This window comes from Nannobrachium achirus, assembly GCF_963921795.1.
Source record: "Nannobrachium achirus genome assembly, chromosome: 17".
Classification (NCBI taxonomy): Eukaryota; Metazoa; Chordata; class Actinopteri; order Myctophiformes; family Myctophidae; genus Nannobrachium; species Nannobrachium achirus.
This window is the reverse complement of record NC_137824.1, coordinates 18,538,580-18,563,667: the sequence shown is the minus strand read 5'-3', so window position 1 is coordinate 18,563,667 and position 25,088 is coordinate 18,538,580. Positions and strand designations below refer to the sequence as shown.

The window sequence follows — 25,088 nt, the reverse complement described above, 5'->3', positions numbered from 1 at the left end:
CCCTCTTTTAGTATAGGCGTTTTTTCCTGTTTTTGATCGAGATAACTTTTGTGCACTATAGGGGTATTTTGAATATGTATGTTTGTTTACCCTTCTAAAATCCTTCAGTAGGTCATAAAGAAGGCCCATAAATAATTTGGCGCTTTTATCCGCTCCGTATCGGTACGCTCATAAACGTGCGCTAAGCCACTGCACTAATACAGTATATATCGTCGTCGACGGGCGGAAACCTCATATCTCCAAGTTTCAAATGTGAACGTTCTTTCGCAAAGCAAAGCCCTGCTTGGCTGCTTCATCATACAAGGCCGTCACATAAAAGTAGTGAAAACCGCGAGGCGTTGTGTGCTTGTAGATCGGCTGTTTTCACTAGTTTAAATCAGAGCCTTCTACCTACGGAGAGTTGCGTCACTCCCGTTCACTTCATGGGGCCAGGTCTTCTACGCACACATCTACAGTATTGGCGTATAGTGACAAACGGCGAACCGGAAGTTTACAAAATGCATTGAAGTCTATGAGGTGTAAAGTGACAATGAACCACGTGACCAGCGCTGTTTCTGACCCCGCAGTGGCAGGACTCTCTGATTAGAAGACTCTGGTTTAAATCATTTTTAAAATGATAGATGCAAAACGAACGGTTTTGGACATAGAGGGTTTTCACTCGACAACGACTTCTGAGTACTTCTTCAACCACTGCTGAAGACCTGTTGTTTTTCTGGTTTCAGGGTCAACAACTGCGTAGGATTCTCTAACTATAAGTTCTTTATGCTGTTCCTGGCCTACTCACTGGTCTACTGCCTGTTCATCACCGCTACAGACCTACAGTACTTCATCATGTTCTGGACGGTAAGCAGGCTCTGATGTTTTTCTCAGTAATTCCATGAATAGACTAGAAAGAAGAAGTGTGTTTGCCGTGATGCGAGTCACACTTGAATTCCGCCCTTGTTGTTTTATGCCCAAAAATGTCTTATTTTTATTATTCCCAGTGTACCCCAAAAAATACAATACATTAACTTTAAGCCTTGGTTTTCATTTCTGTGATTTTCTGAGTGAGTGTGTCCAAACAGTTCTCTCCTGAAAAGGGGACTGCTGTGATGTCACACCAGGGCCCAGTTCCTATTGGACCCCCTCGAGAAGGGGGCGGTACTTTTTGGGAGGCTATATTTTATTGAGACTAGGCCTATATATGAGGTGGAACCATGAGGTAAAGTGGTACTAAAATTGGAACGATACAGAAAAGATTAGCACGGCGCCAAAGACAAATGTGGTCTAGAACCGCAAACCGTGAGCTTACAAACCACTGACATAGCTCTGATTCCACAGAAGCATGGAAAATAACTATCACCATTAAAATTAGTCAATATCATGGAAGATCACACTGACAGGATTAGATCATATGTTTGTAGAGATTGGGTACTGTATTGCTTAAGGTTTGGACGCAATCTGGTAGAGTAATATAACATTTTAGTCAAAAATCCTTGTGTTTTATTTTGTAGCATTATTGTGTGTCCTGTTGTTTTACTTTGTTTTTGTGTTCCTTTCATTCTGTAAGCATTATTGTTCCTATTTTTCCTTGTCTACTACTCTGTTACTGTTAGTCTTATCTCACCTCCCTGTGCTTGCTAGTTTTCTCCACCTGTGTCCTGTTAGTCTCTTAGCCAATCCCTGTGTTGATTGTCAGTTGTGTTCACCTGTGTCTGGTTAACCCTGTGAGTATTTAAACCCTCAGTTTCATGAGTTCTCTGCCAGTACTTAAATGCTTTCACAGTGTTCAGTAGCAGTAGCTACGATTAAGCGGTCTCAATATATGCCTACGCTTATTGTGATCCTGTGTTTGGTGGGAAAAAAACATTGTCTATTAGACCTACTCTGCCTCTTGACTAGTCACACCCTGACTAAAAGGGGTTTATTATGTTTTATGGGAGTAATCTATGAAAAATGTCACTCAACGTCATGCTAAAAAAATGTCATACTTTCTTGTGAGGCTAAATTGTTTGCAGTACAGCTATCAGTTGTTTGTTTAAATAATTGGTGTTTTTTGCAATAAATACATAAAATGGAAGTGGTAGTTTTCAATTTACGTAATCTATTAGACCAGCTCAAAGCAATGCAGTTCAGAAGTTTTCTTGAATAAACTTAGTTTAGCTAATCAATGAAGCTATGGTTATAATACCACAATGAGAAACTAGTTGCAAACATAGTCATATTTTTTTATTCAACAGTCAAAAGTGAAAACCGCAAATGCACTTGATTTAACAAAACAAAACATTTAAAAAAAATAACTTGGTTGAAACTGCTATAGTCTTTCTTGATCATCTGAAACTAAGAAATTGTGCTTTCAATGAACGTGTAAATCTGGGTGTTCTAATAAGATGGTTTTAAAGAATAACCCAAATTGCAGTTGTCATAATGAACCCTGGTCATAAGAGGGTGTATCTAGTAGATTCAGTCACTCTGTCAGGGGTAGAGGTGTTTGCTGTGGATTTTCATCTATTGACCTGTCGGCTATCCTTTTCACTTTAAATAAAACCTCCGACTAATCATTAGTGTGAAAATCCTGGTGGTGCAGTGGTAAAGCAGAGGACTCACAACCTGAAGGTTGTGGGTTTGAAACTCACTACTGGAAACTCTTCAATTTTGGTCTTTTTAAGGCAAAGAGCATGGAATCAGCCCACCGCCCTCGTCACACTCTCTTTTAGCTCTGGTAGGTGAGGGAGGGGCCCAACCTCTTCTTCACGCCCTCTTTTAGCTCCGGTAGGAGAGGGTGGAGCATAGATAAAGCCTGCCCCCAGGGGGAGGAGTTTAGGAAGTTTACATTATATACATTTTTTTTTTGTGATTTTTTTAAGGTGTTTTTTTGTTCACCTTTTATTATACTTATTATTTTATTGAAGCGAAGCGTTTGATTTCTTTTTTTTTTTTTTAGTTGACTTTTGGTTTTGTTGGAGCTTTTTGAGTTGTTTTATTTGAGTTGACTTTTAGTTTGTTGCAGCTTTTTGAGTTGTTTTATTTGAGTTGACTTTTAGTTTTGTTTGAGGTTTGAACCCACAACCTTTGTTATATGAACCTTTGATTCATCTTTTGAGCCACGCTGGCACAGAGAGATAATCGGGAATGTTATATTTAACCCACCTTTTAGAATTCAAATGGACAGTGAAAATGTTGATCATGGGGTTTGAACCCCCAACCTTCCATACATAAACCCTTTACTTATCTCTTGAGCCATGCTGACATAGGAAATCAATTAGGAAAGTAATATTTAACCCACCTTTTAGAATTCAAATGGACAGTGAAAATGGCAATCATGGGGTTTGAACCCAAGACCTTCTACATTCAAACCTTTGCCTTATCTCTTGAGCCATGCTGACATGGAGAAATAACCTGGAATGTAATATTTAACCCACATTTTAGGGGGTCCACCCTATGTTCCCCTCTCTATGTTCCCCACCTCACAGCATTAGTTTTAGTGAGGTTACGGTTAATGAAAGTGGAAATATGGGTGTTCTAATAAGATGGTTTTAAACAACCTAAATTGCAGTCGTCATAATGAACCTTGGCCATGAGAGGATGTATCTAGCAGATTCATATGTTTCATTCTGTATTAATCATAGAAGTGTATTTAATACTATTTATATTTCATAGTGAATCTATCGAGGCATTTTTATTTTTTGAATTGTATTCTTATTTTTCTTTTCTTTTACCCCATCACACATTTGATTTCATCAGCTATCTTACTGAGGCTTTTGAGATTACATTTTGAGTTGCTTGGCTTGAGTTTTTGTGTTTTGTTTGAGCCTTGATCCAATAACCTTTGGTATACTTAACCTTTGATCTACCTTTTGAGCTACATTAGCTTAGAAGATAAAAATGTGAACGCAATACCCACTTTTTAGAATTCAAATGAACAGCAAAAAGGTTTGTATCAAGATGATGCTGACTATGGTTATTGACCAGGTTGATGACCATATAGCCAGGTTGTTACAAGTAGCGGACTGGCTTTTCATTTAATGGTTAGAGGTTTTGTCTGCATCATTAACGAGCTGTGTGCTGATTGGTTTGTTACAGAACGAACTGCCAGACACCCAGGCCAAGTTCCACATCATGTTCCTGTTCTTCGCTGCCTCCATGTTCTCTGTCAGCCTGGCGTCGCTGTTCGCCTACCACTGCTGGCTGGTCTGCAAGAACAGATCCACTCTGGGTACGTGTGTGTGTGTGTGTGTGTGTGTGTGTGTGTGTGTGTGTGTGTGTGTGTGTGTGTGTGTGTGTGTGTTACTATACTTGTGAGGACCAAACGTCCCCACAAGTATATATAATAATTTGAGAAACAGACTTTGTGTAGAATAATAACAGCTCAGTGGCCTTGTGGTTAGGGTGCCTACCCTGAGACTTGGAGGTCAGGAGTTTGATTCCCTGATCAAGTCATAACAGACATTGTGCTTCTCTGCTTGAATTCAAGTATCCATGGGGTGAATAAGCGATAGAAAAAACTCATTTTGGGGGTGAACTATCCCTTTAAGTTTAAAATTGGCAAAATACATAAAAAATGCATCACGATGCCACAGGTTGTGAGCTTCTGGCTAGGTTTTTTTTTTAGCTTCTTTTGCACAACGGTCTTGAACGACTAAGTTCATCACAGGGGAAACTGTGAAACTTTGAAATGTGCAGATAGTAAAGTGCAACATTTCTGCCGACAGCAACCATATGAAACAGGGGTCTTCAACGGGGGGGGCTTCCAAATCTTTGTGTGATCTTTTTACATTCACTTGAACCCTAGGACAACTCTAGACAAAAGAACAAGCTAAAAGAGCAGTAAAAAGAGCAGGCAAAGTACAGAGTGAAAGGTTTACTAAGTTTTGAGGGTTTTAAGTGGTTAAGTCTGAAAATATACATCAACATGATAGTCCTGTCAGTGTCAAACAAGTCTATTAAGCTATCTATGAAATCTAAAAGGTTTACACAATTTTATATACAATGTGTCGTGGTGGGGGTCCCTGCTTCATTTCTCTCTCCGCTAAGCTAAGGGGTCCTTGGGCTCATGTCACGTGTCCCCACAGAGGCGGTGCGCTCGCCGGTGTTCCGTCACGGCACCGATAAGAACGGCTTCAGCCTGGGCCTCGGTAAGAACGTCCGGCAGGTGTTTGGAGACGAGCTCAGATACTGGCCTCTTCCTGTCTTCTCCAGGTAGACTTACCTCTGCTCTTCTGATGTTGTGATGAAACGCTCTTTATGCACATCTATACTATAATTTTGCTAATGTCTGAGTGTCTGTCTGTCTGTCTGTCTGTCTGTCTGAAACAGCGTTTCTCCTCAGTGGCTGGAGCAATTGATCTGAAATCGCATCACCATTAGCATATGAACACACCTGACATAACTGTGAAGCCCGTTTGTCACTTTCACAAATCATATGCTGTATATTAGCATTTTTATGGTGTATCTACTATCTATTCTGCATCTAGCATGAGGCACATCTATTCTGCATCTAGCATGAGGCAAAATGTTTAACCAGCTCTGTGTGTGTGTGTGTGTGTGTGTGTGTGTGTGTGTGTGTGTGTGTGTGTGTGTGTGTGCAGGCAGGCGGGTGTGTGTGCAGGCGGGTGGGTGGGCGGGCGGGCTGGGGGGGGGGGGGGGGACAGTATCTCTGTAGCCATTAAACGAAACGGGTTTCTTACATTGATGCTCCTACATCATGCAAGCACCAGTTAAAGTTACTTTCCATCCCTCATATACTGTGTGCACAGTGCACATCCCATAACCCACACACTGCACATCATTTTGGAGCTCATATCTTTGAACGGGTAAGGGGAGTGTAATATAATTATGAGTGCGTGCATTAGGACATTAACGACTTGTGATTTTTGCAAAGTCGTTCGACTCGACTCAGTAAAAAGTTGAGTTGAAGTCGACTTTATCGTTTGATGACGTCATCACATCACACACGACCCCCCCAATTATTTTATAAAGTTTTAAGTATATAGAGGGTATCTTCACATTTCTAAAGTGCCAATTTAAGGACTTTTTAATACCTCTAAAATTACAAATTAAACATTGTCCAAATTGTCAAATGAGGTAGAAATTGTGAAAATAGCTGATCTCCATGCTCACAACGCAGCATGTAGATCTGCTATTTTCACAATAGAACCATGTTATACCAAATGTAATGTAGCACTGTAATATTGGGTCATTCCGTCCTTGACAATAAGCAATCCTACTGTTTGAATGCTGTACAGACGCACACATGGTGCAAAAATAATGATAGAAAAAAATACAAAGGATTTCTTTTTTTTCAACTTTCTCTGGTGGGAGTCGACTTGTGTAATGAAGTCGACTCAATCGACTTTTTTGTTAATGCCCTAGCGTGTATGTGTCCATGCGTGTTTGTGCAGTCTGGGCGATGGCTGCTCCTTCCCCACCTGCCTGGTGAACCAGGACCCAGAACAGCCATCATCCTCCCCCATCAACCACAACCCTGTTAGCAAGAGGTGAGACATGGAGGAAGTACCACCATTTAGGCCTAGAATTATTGAATGCTTTAGCTATAGAAAAACAGCAGATATACAAGCTCACAGCGCGGCACCGAGTGCCGCGCTGCGAGCTTGTAGATCTGCTATTTTTTGAAAAAGACATGAAAATGTGTGCAAATCTTTGAATATATGTATTTTTAAAGCGAACGTTTGTAACTCAAATTTTGCTCCTGGGTGGTCCCTGGAACTAAATATTTTGAGATGCGGGTCCGTGGCCAAATAAATATCAGTTTGGGGGTCCTTCACATGAAAAGGTTTGAGAACCACTGACATAGTAGTCTCTCAAGAACAGACTAACTGAGCTCCAGTTAAGTGAAAAGGACCTTTTCTTTGACGATGGCTGGCCAGATTGCTGACATGGAAACAGAGGTTTTTCAAAAAGCCTTAGAAGGATTCAAAAGACACTTATAGAATCGTGTCAAAATTCTAATTTACACGGTTTTTCAAAAATAGCAGATCTACAAGCTCGCAGCGCGGCACTCGGTGCCGCGCTGTGAGCTTGTATATCTGCTATTTTTCAATAGTTAAAGCATACAATAATGATACACGCGTAGTCTGTTACAAGTAAATGTTTGGTGTTCTGTCGGATGATGATGATGATGATGATGATGATTCTCCCAGCACAGTGGAGGCCCACCAGTTCCCAGCCAAACCCTTGAGGGAATCACAGAGCAGACTGCTCACTAGCACCCCCTCCTGGACAGAGAGTGACAGTGGAGAGGACAAGGACAAGAAAGGTGAGTAGGGTTGATAAACCATTATTGTTGAGGTACGTCCATATGGACTCAGTTCATTGTGTTATTGTTCAAGTACATCCATATGGTGTATTTATATATATCCAAGGCTCTTTACATAGATTGTGCATTAGCCTACATTCACCCATTCACACACCGATAGCAGAGGAAATCATGCAAGGCACCAACCTGTACATCTGGAGCAATTACTGTAGGGCAGGGTTTCCTCAATTAGTTTTCCCCAAGGGCCGAATCATGTCTAGGGTACCAAGCCGAGGGCCACAGCATTGCAGGGGGCGACAGTTCAGATATCATCGTTGTCGGGTGAAAATCTTGTATATCCAAAACCGTTTGTTTTGCATTTATCATTTTAAAAATGATTTAAACTTGTGAAAACAGCTGATCTACAAGCACACAACGCCTTGCACCGCGAGGCGTTGTGTGCTTGTAGATCTGCTGTTTTCACTACTTTTGTGAGACGGCCTTGAATGATGAAGCAGAGCTTTACTTTGCGAAAGAACGTACACATTTGTACAAATACGAGGTTTCCACCCGACAACGACGATATACTAGTGTTGTTGCTGCTCTTATACCACCATTATTACTCGGGTTGGTGGGGGCCAGATAGTAGCCCCCCGCGGGCCGCAAATGGCCTGCGGGCCGCCTATTGGAGAACCCTGCTGTAGGGGGTTCAGCTTTGACACTAAAGCGCCTTTCAGACAGAACGCGGGTGCCGCGTTGGCTCCCGCTTGGATCAGTGGGGACCGCGCCGCGGTCTCTCATGTGGAGGCACAAACACAATCTCCCCGTGAGTAAACGCCGAGCGATATTACGCTTAGCAGCCATTGTTGTTGTCCTCCAGCGCGCCAGCCGGCAAGCGTGGAGAAAATAAAGATGACCTCAATCCAGCTCTCGCCGCCCGCGAGCACATGCACGAACGTGCACGCGCACAGGGATTTCACGGGAACGCGCCCGCTCGCCTCGCCGCCCCCAAAGTAACGCGGCCAAAGTAACCACCCGCCTCTCAATGAAAAAGAAATACTACTACTACTTGGACGCGCTGACCGCGTTCCGTCTGAAAGGCACTTAACTCTGGTGGAGCCCGGGATCAAACTGTTCATTGTGTTATTGTGTTCAGGTACATCCAATCCAGTGATGACCATAGAGAACGAGGCGTAGCCCCATCCACTTTGCTAAGCCGTCACCCTGTATGCACACAGAGACAGTAAGTGGCTTTATATTGTCATGCGAACAGAAGCATCCACATAATATCATAACATACTTATCGTCTCTGTCGGGTGGAAACCTCATTATGTCCAAAACTAAACTGTTACTTTTCAGGATAATTAAAAAAAAAAAAAAAAAAGTACTTACTTACTTACTTTTGGATACTTTTGTGTACTTTGCAGAAGGTCTCATTTCAGGGTTAGGATTAGTTTTCAAATGTCTAAAAATCTCTTGAAAATAGCAGATCAGCTATTTTCAAATGGCCAAAATGTATATGGGGCTGAAGTGGTTATTGTATGTTTTGTAATGATAATCAAAATCTACAAAGTAACAAAGTTTTCAAATTATTGTAGTGGAGTAAAAGTATAACATTTGCCTCTGAAATGTAGTGGAGTAGAAGTCAAAGTATTGAAAATTGTAAATACTCCAGTAAAGTAAAAAATAAACAAATAATCAGCATTGTACTTAAGTACAGTACATTTACTTTAGTTACTTTACACCAGTGGTTCTCAACCTTTTCAGGTTGAGAACCACTAAAATAATCTTATTTTAACTAGGGATCTCCCCACCCTGACGAGCACTAAGAGTTGAAGCATTACATTTTGTATAACACTGTTCTATTGTGAAAATAGCAGATCTACATGCTCACAAGGCCTGCTATTTTCAAACTTTCTGCCTCTAATATTTGACAATTTGACCAATGTTTAATTTGTCATTTAAGAGGCATTAAAAAGTCCTTAAATTGTCACTGTAGAAATGTGCAGATATGCTCTATACACTTACACTTTATGTTGGTCTGTTTATTGTTGAGTGATAAAACAATGTTTCACATTATGTTTATCAACTGGGGACCCCCCAAAATAATTTGGCGCCCCCCCTGGGGGTCCCGAAGCACAGGTTGAGAACCACTGCTTTACACCCAGGGTTCCCACAGTCATGAAATTCCTGGAAATATTTTGAAATTAGAAAAATATTTTTCCAGTACTGGAAAAGTTTTGGAATTGATCAAGGGTCCTGGAAGGTCCTAGAAAAAATAGCTATACATTGTCTTTGGTTATTGATTTTGTTAATACCTCTGAAATGACAAATTAAACATGGGCCAAATTGTCAAATATTAGAGGCAGAAATTGTGAAAATAGCCGATCTACATGCTCACGACGCCTCGCAACGCGAGGCGTTGTGAGCATGTAGATCGGCTATTTTCACAATAGAATCGTGTTATACACAATTCCTCAACTCTTAGTGCTCGTCAGGGTGCCCAGTTAAAATATGATTATTTCGGGGGTCACAGCCTGTCTTTGGGCATTGCGCATAGGAGTAAGTGTCCTGTTATTGAGCTGAATTATTGTTATATAGTCCTGGAAATTGGGTTAACTATTCTGGAAAAGTTTTGGAAAAGTTTTGGAAATGAATTGGTAAAAATGTGTGGGAACCCTGGACATAAGAGGTTTCTGCCCGACGGCAAGGACAATACATTGTATTGTTGTACATATAATGACAATCTGCTGTTGTTTCCTCCAGCAGATCTACAAGTCGTGCCTGTAAGGAGTGTTGTGGAGATGGAAGTATTCATGTCATATTAATGTCATATCATATTAGGGGCCACAGAAAGTGTTTTCTTTTCTTTGGACATCGTGTCCAGAGTTTATTGACGCCCACAGCGCTTGAACCGATCAGCTGGTGGAAGTTACAGGTCTTCTTACTGTATGGTGTGTGTGTGTGATAAGAAAATGTACACTTTACCATAATCACAGTAAACATGTCGTCAGTCATAATATTAGGGGTGGGCGATATGGAAAAAATACAATATCACAATATTTTCCCAAGCTGTATCACGATACAAAATTCTATCTCGATTCTTTTTTCACGTTGGTTTTTATGGTTATTTTTCATGTTACTTGACAAAAACTAGACTCTCTGGGTTCCTTTTGGGAGGTCTAAATTGAACTTTACAAGTATGTAACTCTGATAAAAACCAACGTGAAAAAAATACTGTCAGAGTTAAGTGGAGACCTTGACATTTTAAAGTTTGAGAACTACTGATTTAGACCAAAATGCAGGTTTAAATTGAATTCTGCAATGAATCTCTGTATTAACGATTAAGCAGGATCTTTTACAAGGCTCCCTCAATTGTATCACGATATATACAATACCTCTGAAAAGGGAATATCGTGGAGACATTGTATCGTCTCAACGATAATTATCACCGTATCGCACACCCCTACATAATATATACAAGGGCTTTAGGGGAAACTGGCAAATATGTTGTGTTTCTGAACACTCTGCATCAAACAGCACCTAATCTAAGATACCATCAAAGCCAAGAATTCGACCCTCTCTCTGGTATTATATCATGTTTTGAACTGTTGGGAATAACTAGGCTATACTTGGTTGTTAAAGTCCAGATGACAACAATACGAGTTGCGTTGAATGAAAACAGATGAAACTGATTGGAAAATCATTTTTAAAACGAGAATCGATCTTTGAATCAAGAATCGTTTCGAATCAAATCATGGCCTCGAGAGACAAATTGAATCGTAACATAGCAGAAGATTCACAGCCCTAATTATTAGCACAAATAGCTTAGCTCAGAGGTCTTCAACAGGGGGTCCGGGACCCCTAGGGGGTCCTCAGAGTTACAGAGTGACAGGAGAGGCGCCAAATATTTGTGTGAAAGGATTATTCTTTTTTACATTAACCACTTGAACCCTGGCATCCCTATTCTGAAGAGAACTTTAGCCTAAAATAGCAGTGAGCTTGTAGATCTGCTATTTTCGGCAAACTAAGCTTGGTGTATCTAGGGGAAAAAAGAGCAGACCAAGTACAGAGTGAAAGTTTTACTAAGTATTGAGGGTTTAAGTGGTTAAATGATAGTGCTGTAAAAAAAAATCGATAACACAATTTTATACAATATGTAGCTTCATCTGTCTCTCTGCTAAGGGGTCCTCCTCGGCCTGAAAAACGTTGCAGACCCCTGGCTTAAAACAATGTGAACGTGGACTTCTGGAGGGTTGTGGTGGCGATGGATTCAACGCCGGGTCGTAAATGACCGGGTTGTTGTCAGACACAGGACAGCAGCTCCTCTCCCGAAGTTGAACTCTTGTCTGCTTGAAGCGCCCAGGGCCGCTATATGGGAAGAGGATCGGTCACCAGCGCGTCTTCACCGTAGGAATGCATGGCTGACATGGGCGCTGCCGCGACCGCGGTTTTCCCGGTGAACCTAAGCGCAACGGTGGGGGCGCGCAGGGGCGCCACACCAAATTCTGGGCCCTGGGTACAAGGATTCACTGCGGGCCCCCCATGAATGTTAAAATCTTGAAAATGTCAGTGATGCTCAAACTTTTTCATGTGAAGGACCCCCCATCTCAAAATATTTAGTTCCAGGGAACCCCCAGAAGCAAAATTTGAGTTACAAATGTTCACTTAAAAAATACATATATTCAAAGATTTGCGCACATTTTCACGACTTTTCAAAAATAGCAGATCTACAAGCTCGCAGCGCGGCACTCGGTGCCGCGCTGTGAGCTTGTATATCTGCTATTTTTCAATAGCTAAAGTTACTAGGGCCCCTCCACCTTGGGCCCTGGTAACTCAGTCCCACTTTCCTACCCCTTGTGACGCCCCTGGGGGCGCGGGAGTGTGGGGAACACACACCACTGACTATTGCCGATGATGGAGAGGTTATATAGCTTTAGGTATTGAGAGGCACTCTTGCCGATTTCGTAAGAGACTCGTCGCCAATTGCAAGATATTTAAAAGTTATTTGGGGCCATGATGATAACCCCTTCTTCCCACTACAAGACTAATAAGGATTTAGATTGTCTGTGTTATTGTTTACAACCACAATTATTCACTAATGCAAGCAACTGTTTTCGCCAGGTTTTAAAGAAAATCTGGACAGCCTGTTTTGAGAACCCGTGGGATGCTTTTAACCTCCACCTTCCCAAAACCAGAGAAAGACACAACGGTCTGAAATGGGACTTTGTGAGGATAGAAGGTGCTAGTGGGACCCCAAAAAAAGGTTTTAAAATAGGAAAAGTGAATTTTCATGGTGTATCACCTTTAAGGTCTTATTTTAGTTGTTTCTCATAAGCTCGCGACCCTCCTTGCCCATCGGCCCCCACCGTTGCGCTTAGGTTCACCGGGAAAACCGCGGTCGCGGAGCTGCCAGCTCAGAAAAAAATATACAAAAAACACTTTCTACACGGCCCCTTAACCCCTTTAAGACCTGAGGCCGATACTACAAAATGTTCTGTCTCTGAAAAACGTTATGTTGCTACAATGCTACATCTTGCTGCTTAAACATTTTCATGTCAAAGATTTGAGTTTGCTTTAAAAGAATATAATTCAAAGATTTGCACACATTGTCAAGATCTACAAGCACGTAGCGCAGCACCAACAATTGACAAGCTAGTATATCTGTTTTTTTTTGTTTTCTTTTTGCCTAAGTATAAAATAATGTTTTTCTTTTTGCTCAAATCTTAAAATGATACATGCTTTCCTGGTCTTAATGGGTTAATGTCATAATCAATACTGAAGTCTGTCTCCTGGCATCACACACACACACACACACACACACACACACACACACACACACACACACACACACACACACACACACACACACACACACACACACACACACTTTAACCACTTCAAACCTGAGGAGGAAATGTCCTTTTCCCGACCATTTTGCCTTTTTTTCTGACCTTTTAGCCTTTTATTATTATTATTATTTTATTATTTATTATTATTCTATTTTTATTTTATTTTTTTCATTTTGTATTTGGTAGAAAGCGACAACTGTTAGCACATGAATCACATACTGTATCATGTGAGATGCTTTTTGAAATTGCATTCCATTAATCCTCTAGTTTCATTTTATCGTATCGTCTCTGCCGGTTGGAAACCTCATTATGTTAAACAGTTACTTTTCAGGATAAAAAAAAAGAGTAGCAAGTCGACATGCTACTTTCGATGAATTTCTGTGATCAAAATGGGGGCGAAAGACATGGGTTTCTGCCTGACAGCAACGATATACCATTATATATTTTGTTAAGTTTGTATATTAAAACCCATTCAGAACGGGTACACAGTATTGTGTATCATTATTTTATGCTTTAACTATTGAAAAATAGCAAATCTACAAGCTCACAGCGCGGCACCGAGTGCCGCGCTGCGAGCTTGTAGATCTGCTATTTTTGAAAAATCGTGAAAATTTGAATTTTGACCCGATTCTATAAGTGTCTTTTGAATCCTTCTAAGGTTTTTTTGAAAAACCTATGTTTCCATGTCAGCAATCTGGCCAGCCATCGTCAAAGAAAAGGTCCTTTTCACTTCAACTGGAGCTCAGTTAGTCTGTTCTTGAGAGACTACTATGTCAGTGGTTCTCAAACCTTTTCATGTGAAGGACCCCCAAAATTATATTTATTTGGCCACGAACCCCCATCTCAAAATATTTAGTTCCAGGGACCACCCAGAAGCAAAATTTGAGTTACAAACGTTCGCTTTGAAAATACATATATTGAAAGATTTGCACACATTTTCACGACTTTTTCAAAAATAGCAGATCTACAAGCTCGCAGCGCGGCACTCGGTGCCGCGCTGTGAGCTTGTAGATCTGCTATTTTTCACTGGTTAAAGCATTCAATAATTCTAGGCCTAAATGCTCCACTCTGTGGCGTTGCAATGTGACAAGTGTTTACCATGTATTTTCCTCAGTGTGCTGTTTCTTCCAGTCATCATTTCTTGTGATTGTTCAAATGAGGGGAATAAGAGCTGGAATGAGCAAGCTACGCGTGGAAATGACACAACTTATCTTCCAATCTTTTATTTTTGTTGCGTTTCTTAGCTTACATGGCACAGATAATAATAACGCCAAAACATTTGCACTCAAGTATTTTAATATAAACGAGCGAATAGCGAATCGACGTGATTGAAGTGACGTCATTTTACGGGGCACTGCATTCGTTGTCCAAGTAAAGTGGAATTAGGCTTAAAGGAACACGTCGCCCATTTTCAATTCATATAACTGGTCCACTAATGCAGAGGTTCTCAAACGTCTTTGTGGCAAGGACTCCCAAATTAATACATGTTTGGACAGGGACCCCCACCCCAAAATATGTTGTTGGCAGGGCCCAGGGACCCCCATAAGATTTGTGTTGTTAAAATGTAAAATAACAACAACAACAACAACAAAACATTACAAATGCGTCAAATGTTTTCAAGGTTTTCTGGAAATATTAGACATACTGTATAACATTTCGATTTAAGATTTAAAGTGGTTAAATGGATTTTGAACCAATTTTGCTGGGAGCCCCCAGGAACCCCCTCAAGGACCCTTTGGGGGGTCCCCGGACCCCAATTTCAGAACCACTGCACCTATACTGGTTATAAGATGGCAGCATTTCTGTCTACTCACTCTGTGTCTCACTGGTGGGCTACAGAAACCCATGCCTACCCCTGACATCACACACAGTGAGGACTATTACAAAAGATGTCAAGATCGTGCGAAATTTGTTGTCATTTCTCTTTCAAACATGTTTGGGGTCAATTTAACGTCTACTCTGGCATTTTGTGTTTCACCCCAGTCAGTTTTTAAGTTGCTTGAATCAGTATTTAGATTTGATATCCATTTTCTTCAGATATTAGGCCCCTTCCTATAGAGAAAATGTCAAAACTAGAAGCAGTGCTCTTCCGAGCACAGGTCTCCACCAGGCCAGGCGGCCTGTTATAGCGCCACCATGAGGCTGATTTGAAAAGCTTGAAGTGGCATTTCTTCTTCGGCCATAGTGGGAAATGTGCGTGCACAATTTCACAAAAATTGCACATGTGTTCGTGATTTGAGGCATTTTGTTCAAAACTGACCAATCTTACAAACTTTGATAGCCAATATCAGCCAATCAGGATGGAATATGGACAATCAGACAGATCCATGTCGATCACATGACTGTAGAGATACTGTCTACCGATTTGCCTGATTTTTGGACAAAATCTGTAGGAGTACTGGCCAAATTGGCCTCCCTTTGGCGCTAGTACAGGCCCATGTGAAAAATGTGGGGCATTGAAAATGTGCAAATGCATTGCAAATGTGGGTTCTGAATTGGCATCCAGGGAGTGTGTGTGCTCAGTTTGGCAGCGACCAGGCCAACGGCGCCGGAGATTAGCTGGTAACAAACTGGAGGACACATGGACGCACGGACGGACGGATGCACACACGGACGGACGGACGGACAGGGGCGAAAACATACTCTCCCCCAAGCCTTCGGCTGGTGGAGACAATTCTGAAAAGATAAATTAAATAAAGCAATAAAACAAAACACAGCCCCCGCCCTCACGCATAAGGACAATAGGCCTATCAGTAACAGGAACCATGGGACAGGTGTTTTCATCAGGGTTAAACTGGAATTATCAAAATACTGAATCATGCAACTTAAAAACTGGGTATAGACCAGTGTTTCTCAACCTTTTTTCTGTATGGGCACACTTTTCATGTCCCAAGAATCCATGGGCACACCAACATAATACGGGGGTGTAAATATCGTCACTGTCGGGAAGAAACCTCGTATCTCCAAGTTTCAAATGTGTACGTTTCTTCGCAAAGTAAAGCCCTGCTTCATCATACAAGGCTGTCGCACAACAGTGGTGAGAACAGCAGATCTACAAGCACACAACGCCTCGCGGTGCAAGGCGTTGTGTGCTTGTAGATTGGCTGTTTTCACTAGTTTAAATCATTTTTTTTTTTATTATAAATACAATACTGGCTTTCAAGCAGTTTCAAGGGGCACATTTGACCCTTCTCAGTGGTTGAGAAACACTGTTATAGACAGACATTAAAATGACCCAAAACATGTTTGAAACTGAAATATCTCTTGAACGTTGGGTCATAGTGTGGTAAACACCAAAACCTGGACATGGAATGTGTACACTGTACAGTCACATTGTAATTACAGAACTTATAAAGGGCTCTATTGAATGACTCAGAAAGCTGATGTTGCATGAGTGTGAGGAGGGCGTTATGGTTAATATGTCACATTGACACACTGGGCTCCTCCTTGATGTTAATTAATTCATGTTAATGAAGTCATGTTAATTAAATCATGTTAATTAACAGCTGCTCCTGTGTGACGGCTGCTAACGGTGTCTGTCTGGTATAGCCTACATCGCTGGTTCTCAACAAGCGGTCTGGGGACCGCCCCCCCCCCCGAATCTTCCAAATGGACTCTCACGGGTCTGCAAAATGTTTTATCAGTGGTTCGCAAACGTTTTCATGTCAAAGACCCCTGGAGTCCCTCCTCACGCGAGAACCCCGGGATCACTTTGAGAACCAAAGTGTTATAGCAAGGGTCTTCAACAGGGGGTCCGGGACCCCTAGGGGGTCCTCAGAGTTACTACAGGGGGTCCTCCAAATCTTTGAGTGATAGAAAGTTTTTTCTCCTTTTTTATATTAACCACTTGAACCCTAGCGTCCATATTCTGAGAACTTTAGCCAAAAATAGCGGATCTACAAGCTCACAACGCCTCGCGCCTAGCTTGTAGATTGGCTATTTTCGGCTAAAAAGGGAAAAAGAGCAGACTAAGTACAGAATGAAAGGTCAAGTTTATTAAGTATTGATGGTTCAAGTCGTTAAATATCTGAAAACACCAATTGACATGAATCCAAAATACACTGATAATTGTGCTGTCAAACGATGAAACTATATGGAATCTATGAACAGGTTGTGGGGGTCCCTGCTTCATCTCTCTCTCAACTAAGGGGTCCTTGGCCTAAAAAAGTTGAAGACCCCAGTGTTATAGTTTACAAATGGAACCAAATGGGCCCCTACTATGGGCCTGTAACTCTAACAAATGGAGCCCTTAACCACATGGAATCGTTCCATTTGTACACTCTCTCAGAGTCAGAGTTAGAGGCCCACAGGGGGTCCATTTGGATAAATAAACTCTCTAAATTAACACTAAGGATGTTACAGATAGATGTGTGGTCCCAGATATAATGTATGTCTATCAAAAGGGGGTCTGTGGGCATATCAAACCGGGGGTCCTTGAAATGACAAAGTTTGAGAATCACTAGAGCTATTACTTCAACCCCACACTGCACTTTTAAAATCCCCTATAGTGCTCATTTAACTCTGAGAGTGTACAGATACTGCAGGTCAGGGGTCTTCAACAGGGGGTCCGGGACCCCTAGGGGGTCCTCAGAGTTACTACAGGGGGTCCTCCAAATCTTTGTGTGATAGAAACCTTTTTTTTCTCCTTTTTTATATTAAACACCTGAACCCTAACGTCCATATCCTGAGAACTTTAGCCAAAAATAGCAGATCTACAAGCTCACAACGCCTCGCGGCACGAGGCGTTGTGAGCTTGTAGATCGGCTATTTTCGGGCAAAGAGTTTGGTATAGAGGGGGAAAAGAGCAGACTAATTACAGAGTGAAAGGTCAAGTTTATTAAGTATTGATGTTTCAAGTGGTTACATATCTGAAAACATAAATTGACATGAATCCAAAATACACTGATGATTGTGCTGTCAAACAATGCAACTATATGGAATCTGAGGGTCCCTGCTTCACCTATCTCTCTCAGCAAAGGGGTCCTTGGCCTGAAAACGTTGAAGACCACTGCTGTAGGTTGTTTTACCAACTTTCTACTGATAAGGGTCCGATTTGGACCCCTGTGGTGGTCCTCAGTCCTGCGGTTGAGTCACAGTGGCCTATAATGTCTGGTATAATAGTCCACAAAGTCAAACTGCCAGCTAAAGACTGTTGGGTCTCCAGAGGGCTGGCCTGGCACACTGGCCTTTTATAACGGCGATTCATTTGTTTTCCTACCACAAAAGCGGGAACGAATAACACAAAATGACCATCAGTATCGGTTGTTACCAGGGACGTGCTGGCCATTGGGAAAAGCGGGACAACTCCCGAACGGCCGGTCCAGGCCAGCCATTGGGAAAAAATTAAAAAATAATATCCATTTTGGGGGCTGGGCGGCCAACAAAGTAAATCGTCACTGTCGGGCAGAAACCTTGTATCTCCCAAGTTTCAAATTTGTAATTTTTTTTGCAAAGCAAAGCCCTGCTTCATCATACAAGGCCGTCGGCCCGTCGCACAAAAGTAGTGAAAACAGCAGATCTACAAGCACACAACGCCTCGCGGTGCGAGGCGTTGTGTGCTTGTAGATCGGCTGTTTTCACTAGTTTAAATCATTTTTAAAATGATAAATACAAAACAAACGGTTTTGGACGCACAAGGTTTCCACCCAACAACGACTAAATATAACTCGTGTAATTGGCCCACACTGGCTTGTCACTTGTCATGATCTGAAATGGCAAATCTTTGAGTAGCAGCAGCAGCGCTATAGAGAGAGATCTCTCTCCATAGCGCGCAATGAGGGCCTCTGCAACTCTTTTTTCCCAGGCTGAATCAGGGGCCCAGCACGTCCCTGGTTGTTACTCCAAACAGCCATTATCGGAAAGCGCCTCGGAAACTACCACATCGTTGCATCCCCTCGTTTCAGCGAATGCTTTGTTTACTCTTTAATGACTGAATGTGATTACTAATGTCTGTGGGGAAATGAAAACACAAGTCTTATCTTGTGATTGAATGTATATTACAGTATGCTTGTTCCAAAAGCCTTCACGTCCCTGTCGATCTATATTTTTCTATTCCCCTGATCGGTGGGGTCTGTTCTATGTGAGGTGGTTGTGTTGGAAGGAGGGTGGTTATGTGCAGGTGTGATGTCTACAGAGAGAATAAAGAAAAGGATAAAATGTTGCCGTCTACTGTCTGCTTGTTTCTTAAACTCGCTCCCTGCCAATTAAATATGGGCTTTTTGGCTCATATTGCCATAAATCTCCATAGACTTCCATGTAATTTATAGTGCACAGATCATGCACGCCCATGCACAGATCATGCACCATGTTTGTGCAGGCTGTTCACAGCTTTACATGTTATGTAAGCAAAGATGGCTGCCCTGTATGACAGATGGGGTTGTATGGGGGGTGGAACATACAAAATCGTGATTGAAATCATGTTTACTAGATTTAATGGGGTCCAAAAAAAGAAAAAAAAAATCAAAAATCATTTTTTTCTTTTTTTTTCTAAGTAAAAGTCGATTTAAGTCGTTTGGCAGGGAAGTCCATAGTGAGATAGTTGATCTGAAAGTCGTTTGGCACTGAACTAGTTAATGTGTCTGCTTAGCTCTGTGTCACACTAGTAGGAACTCCAGGGGAAATTCCCCCCGTCAGTTGAAAAGAAGCAGCTTGGACTCCTCATGCATAGAAGGAAGCATGAGGTCAGTCCGTTGCTCTCCCAATGTTGGCAGAGAGAATGTAGCGCCCTGGATAACATTGGACAATTGACACCGGGTGAAAAAAAGAAATAGCATGTAGCTCGCCTGCGATGCACTGCGAGCTTACCAAGAAATACCACTCAAGAAGCATATAGTGTTAGAAAAGTTTCAAGCCTTTATTTACAAAACACTCTTAAAAACAACCTATATATATCTTCTTTTTTGTATATTGCATATGAGTTTTTCCTTTTAAACATGAATCCTTTACATAGTGAGGAACATTGTGGTAAAAGGAAGAAAAAAGTGAACTATGCTTGAAAAAAACAACAAAAAAAACAGTAGAATGGTGAACCTGACCCACTCTGGAGGTTATTTGGCTGTGAACTTTAAACAGTCAACAACTCACTCGCTCTATTGGAAGCGGCGGAGAAAGCCATTCGACGCTGCATTTGATCAAAACATCTGGAGTGCATTCTATAGGAGCAACGGATACATTCAATGAATGTATCCCAAAGTAACCGACTTCAATACAAAAAATATACTTTTTTTTTTCTTCAAATGAACAGAACTGCGGGCTGAAATGAGTTCCCCTGAAGCAAGGTTCTTAAGTGGGCTTAAGGTGCATGTAGAAGTAACAAAAAAAATGAGTCAACGTTTTATTCTTTTTAGAATACTAAAACTCCACTCCCTCATTTCAATAAAAAATAAAATGAAAATGGACTGGAAAGAGGGGAGAGTGACCTCATTGCATGTTCGACAGCAGGCAAAGTTTTGTCTTTAAAGGAGAAGACCACCCATTTTCAATATTGAACTATGTCATTAATATACCTTAGAGGAGTTGTGTGGAAATAGGAAAAAAGTTCCCCCCCTTCTGTGTTGCCTAGAACTGGAGGATTGATTTTGGGGTTTGTATTGTAAAGTACATGTGTGATGTGCGATGTCATCAAGTTGTACTTTAGCATACAAACCCCAAAATCAATCCTCCAGTTCTAGGCAACACAGAAGAGGGGGAACTTTTTTTCTATTTCCACACAACTCATCTAAGGTATATTAATGACAGTTCAATATTGAAAATGGGTGGTCTTCCCCTTTAAGTTTGGGTGGGGCGAACCTGGACAATTTTTCAATAAAAAGGTCAATCTAATGACCCCATGGGTCAGCAGATTGAGGTGTGAGTGAACCTTGCATCTGCTGGCTCTTTACTTTCCCACTACAGGAACTAAAGTGAACCGTGCCGTGAAAAGTCATTTCACAGTTTCTGGGTTTGTTTCCATCGTGTACTCGTGTTTCGGGCAGAAAGCTCTTTCTTATCTCCATATTCTACCTAATTAGCTTCATAAATTAATGCCCTCTTTGATCACGTCACACAAAATTATTTAAAGTAGCTTGAAATACGGTGCGTTGTGAGCTTTAGATGTGCTACCGTTATTTAAATTTGAATCCTGAAAACGAACAGTTTTGGGACATAATGCGGTTTCCACCCGACAGAGGCGATAAAAGTTCTCGGAACTTAATTCTCAGGAGGAACCCAGAATCCTAGTTCTTTCATGTAGGAACCCAGAACTCAAAAGTCATTCAAAAATAGTTCTAAAATAGCCAATAGCAGAACTAAAAGCTATTGTCACTTTTCTTTTTTTTTTTAGTTTGTTGACCCCTTTCAAACCTCTTTTCAGAGGTGCTTCTGATTATAATGGAAGCAAACAAACAAAAAACATCGACTTCATGGGATGCAATGTCAGAACGTATTTCAGGTCCGGGTTAACCCATTTAGGCCTAGGATTATTGAATGCTTTAACTATTGAAAAATAGCAGATATACAAGCTCACAGCGCGGCACTTTTTGAAAAAACGTAGGATTCAAAAGACACTTATAGAATCGGGTCAAAATTCTAATTTTCACGATTTTAAAAAAATAGCAGATCTACAAGCTCGCAGCGCGGCACTCGGTGCCGCGCTGTGAGCTTGTATATCTGCTATTTTTCAATTGTTAAAGCATTCAATAATCCCGGGCCTAAATGGGTTGTTAAACCCTTCGTAGGAATAAAGGGCTGGATGTGCTCTCGGGTCAGTCGTGTGTCACAATAACACCCAACGGGTTGTTAAGTTCCTATAGTTCCTTTCTAGTTGAGGTTCTTCTCTCTAGGTCTCCTCTGGGTTTTTTTTTTAGCAGCGTGTATGCGATCGTCATCGAGGTCATATTATTAAACATGCTTTTATACTTCAATTAATCAGTGCTACCACGGAAGACTGATCAACTGCAAACCGCGACAAACGGACAGACAGGAAATGCACACACACACACATACACATCTTGCTCATATTTCCCCCATTTCAAATTGGACTTCGACATTGTTTATAACAACTCAATCCTCAATGTACATACAGCACTGTACACTTCTACTAGGATCTGATGTGCATGTTAAAACACTTATTATGAATCTGGTTTAGAGTACCCACGGACAAAGACTTAATTTGTTTACCGATTTCAACAGTTGTATTATCTTCGTCTTAGGTTGACGACCCCCGGTATCCACTCTGTGTTTAATGGTCATATATTTCTCCATACAAGTGCTTATATGCCCTCGAATTGGACCGCTAGTGTTCTGAGGTATTCTGTAAGGCTCATTCATACTCCACGGTAAGTTGCTACTCACCTCACCTTGATGTATGAATGAGCAACTTTATAGTTGTTCACTGAAGACGTGTTTTAACCCATTTAGGCCTAGAATTATTGACTGCTTTAACTGTTGAAAAATAGCAGATATACAAGCTCGCAGCGCTGCGAGCACTCAGAGCACTTCTGGGTGGTCCTTGGAACTATAATATTTTGAGAAATGAATTTTTACAGGGGTCCTTCACATGAAAAGGTTTGAGAACCACTGACATGGTAGTCTCTCAAGAACAGACTAACTGAGCTCCAGTTAAGTGAAAAGGACCTTTTCTTTGACGATGGCTAAGCCAGATTGCTGACATAAAAACATAGGTTTTTCAAAAAAAACCTTAGAAGGATTCAAAAGACACTTATAGAAACGGGTCAAAATTCAAATTTTCACTGGGTTTTTCAAAAATAGCAGATCCACAAGCTCGCAGCGCGGCACTCGGTGCCGCGCTGTGAGCTTGTATATCTGCTATTTTTCAATAGTTAAAGCAGTCAATAATCCTAGGCCTTTAATCCACCCTGTGCCTGAATTTCTTTCTGTCCCTCGAGTGCAACGCTGGCTTTCATCTGCTGCGACAGCTCACACTGCAACCCACTGAGGAACACGGTGAAATTCAGCCACAGACGGGGGAGTACAACCCCTCTTTATTGAACAACGTACCACAACGACCGTGGCTTGACATTCCAACACTTTATAATTCAAGTCTGTACATTTGTAAACTTTTTTTCCCCAAATGGGCTGAATGCATATACGCCATTTTGTTCTACTTCCGGGTTTCTTTCGACTTCCTTCACAGGTGTTACCGATGATACTAAGTAAGGGTCTGTTCCATTTATTGTACAGTGTTTTTTACATTTTTATTTCCAGGACCCCCATAACTCTGAGTGTACAAATGGACCCTTGCGGGTCCATTTGCTTCCATTGGTACACTGTCAGAGTTACACACCCATATGGGGACATTTGGAACAGATCCTTCATTAGTATCATCAGTAACACCTGTGAAGGAAGTCGAAAGAAACCCGGAAGTAGAACAAAATGGCGTATGTGGATAGAGCCCATTGATTCCAGTACTCCATGGGCAGGGACAGCAGACGCTCAACCACCTTAGGTTGTCGTTTTGGTGTCCTGTAGGATTGTCATGGGTTCAGGGTTAGGAACTGCCTGACCCACAAGCGTATTGTAGGTCCAAGGGTTAGGGTTAGGATGGACGTGATTAGGGATGGGACGATACGAAAATGTCATATCACGATTATTGTGACCAAAGAAATCGCGATTTACGATATTATCGCGATAATCAAAATATCTCCAACATCCATTATCCTGGGGCGGAACATTTGCCAAAAAATAGTAGATCTACAAGCTCGCAACACGACGCGTTGTGAGCTTGTAGATCGGCTATATTTTGGCAAAGACATTTGATAGCGGAAAAAAAGACTGTATCAAGTACGTATATTATAAGTACCTTTTACCAATTATAGAGGGTTTAAATGGTACCGGATACGCAGCTCGGAAAATAAAAGGTGAATTGATCCCAGTGCATGACGGAGGACGATATCACGATAAATCAAATCGCCACGATACGATTATCGTGAGTGTTTTTTTATCACGATAAACGATAATATCGCGTATCGTCCCATCCCTAGCCGTGATGTCCATTTTGGTTTACGCACTCTGAGCAACTTTCTGGAGTTTCTTTTCCCCCCCGCCAAATCCCTTTGCCAAAAGTACAAGCTCCTCCTAGCTTGAGCTTGTAGGTTAGCTATTGGGGGGGGGGGGGGAATGTTCCACCCCAAATAAGGATGTTACAGGTTGAAGTGGCTAAACAGGGTGATCTCAGTGGATATCGAGGGCGGTCGACAGAGACTGATAGAGACAATTTATTGTCAAAATCGATAAAAAAAAACAGAATCTGTAAAGTCTCGTTCCGAGGCTTTAGTTTAGACCAGGAAGCACCACCACCGCCCCATGAGCAAGGCAGTAAGCTACATACAGTACATGTACGTCATGTTAGTGTTTAAACGGGTCAGCAGCTATTTGGAAGTTCTGTCATGACAACCAGCACAATAAATATATACTATTTAAAACATAAAAAAAAAAAACGAAACAAAATGAGATAGTGCTAAATATTAAGGCTGAGCTTGGTGAAAAAAGGGTTTGCTGATGCAAAATACAAAGTTACATGTTCTTTTTTGTGTGTGTAAAATGGGAACTCAAGAGGAAGGCAACAAATAGCAAGACACCACAAACAAGTTTACACACTTTCCCATCCATATAAAACCAGGCCTGGTAACAGCATTAAAGTGCAAAAAATCTCCTACTGAACAATTTTAGAAAAAACTAAAATCCCATTTTTTGTTTTCTTTTTTTTTCTCTCCATTCAAGCATTTCCTGTTAAATTTCAACCGCACCAACCAGACCTTCTACGCTTTGTCGTAGGAATTAAACACCACACACACACACACGCCCACACATGCAAGCACACACGCGCGCATTCTCACGCATGTGTGCGCGACACACGCATACACCCACACACACACACACACACACACACACACACACAGGTTGTGGTACTGTCTTCACTCCTAACGACCTCCATGTCCAATTAGAGCTAAAGTGAGAAGAGCCATAATTTAAACTCAGTCGCACGACGGTGTCTCTCGCACAAT

At 41.5% G+C, this 25,088-nt stretch overlaps 1 protein-coding gene and 1 long non-coding RNA gene across 2 annotated transcripts in view; both read left to right on the top strand.

The window, feature by feature from the left end:
• zdhhc2 (zDHHC palmitoyltransferase 2) overlaps positions 1-8,457 on the top strand; it is a gene marked incomplete at its 5' end in the record, with an annotated part of 28,856 nt that extends 20,399 nt beyond the window's left edge. The window contains 6 exons of the mRNA XM_080745846.1: positions 723-843; positions 4,063-4,195; positions 5,052-5,178; positions 6,381-6,476; positions 7,140-7,255; positions 8,391-8,457. Coding sequence (XP_080601972.1) covers positions 723-843; positions 4,063-4,195; positions 5,052-5,178; positions 6,381-6,476; positions 7,140-7,255; positions 8,391-8,431 — 634 coding nt within the window. The 3' untranslated portion in view covers positions 8,432-8,457. The remainder of the gene's footprint in view (positions 1-722; positions 844-4,062; positions 4,196-5,051; positions 5,179-6,380; positions 6,477-7,139; positions 7,256-8,390) is intronic.
• Positions 1-25,088, top strand: part of LOC308301613 — a 418,458-nt gene that overhangs the window by 237,296 nt on the left and 156,074 nt on the right. The gene's annotated exons all lie outside the window — the stretch shown is intronic.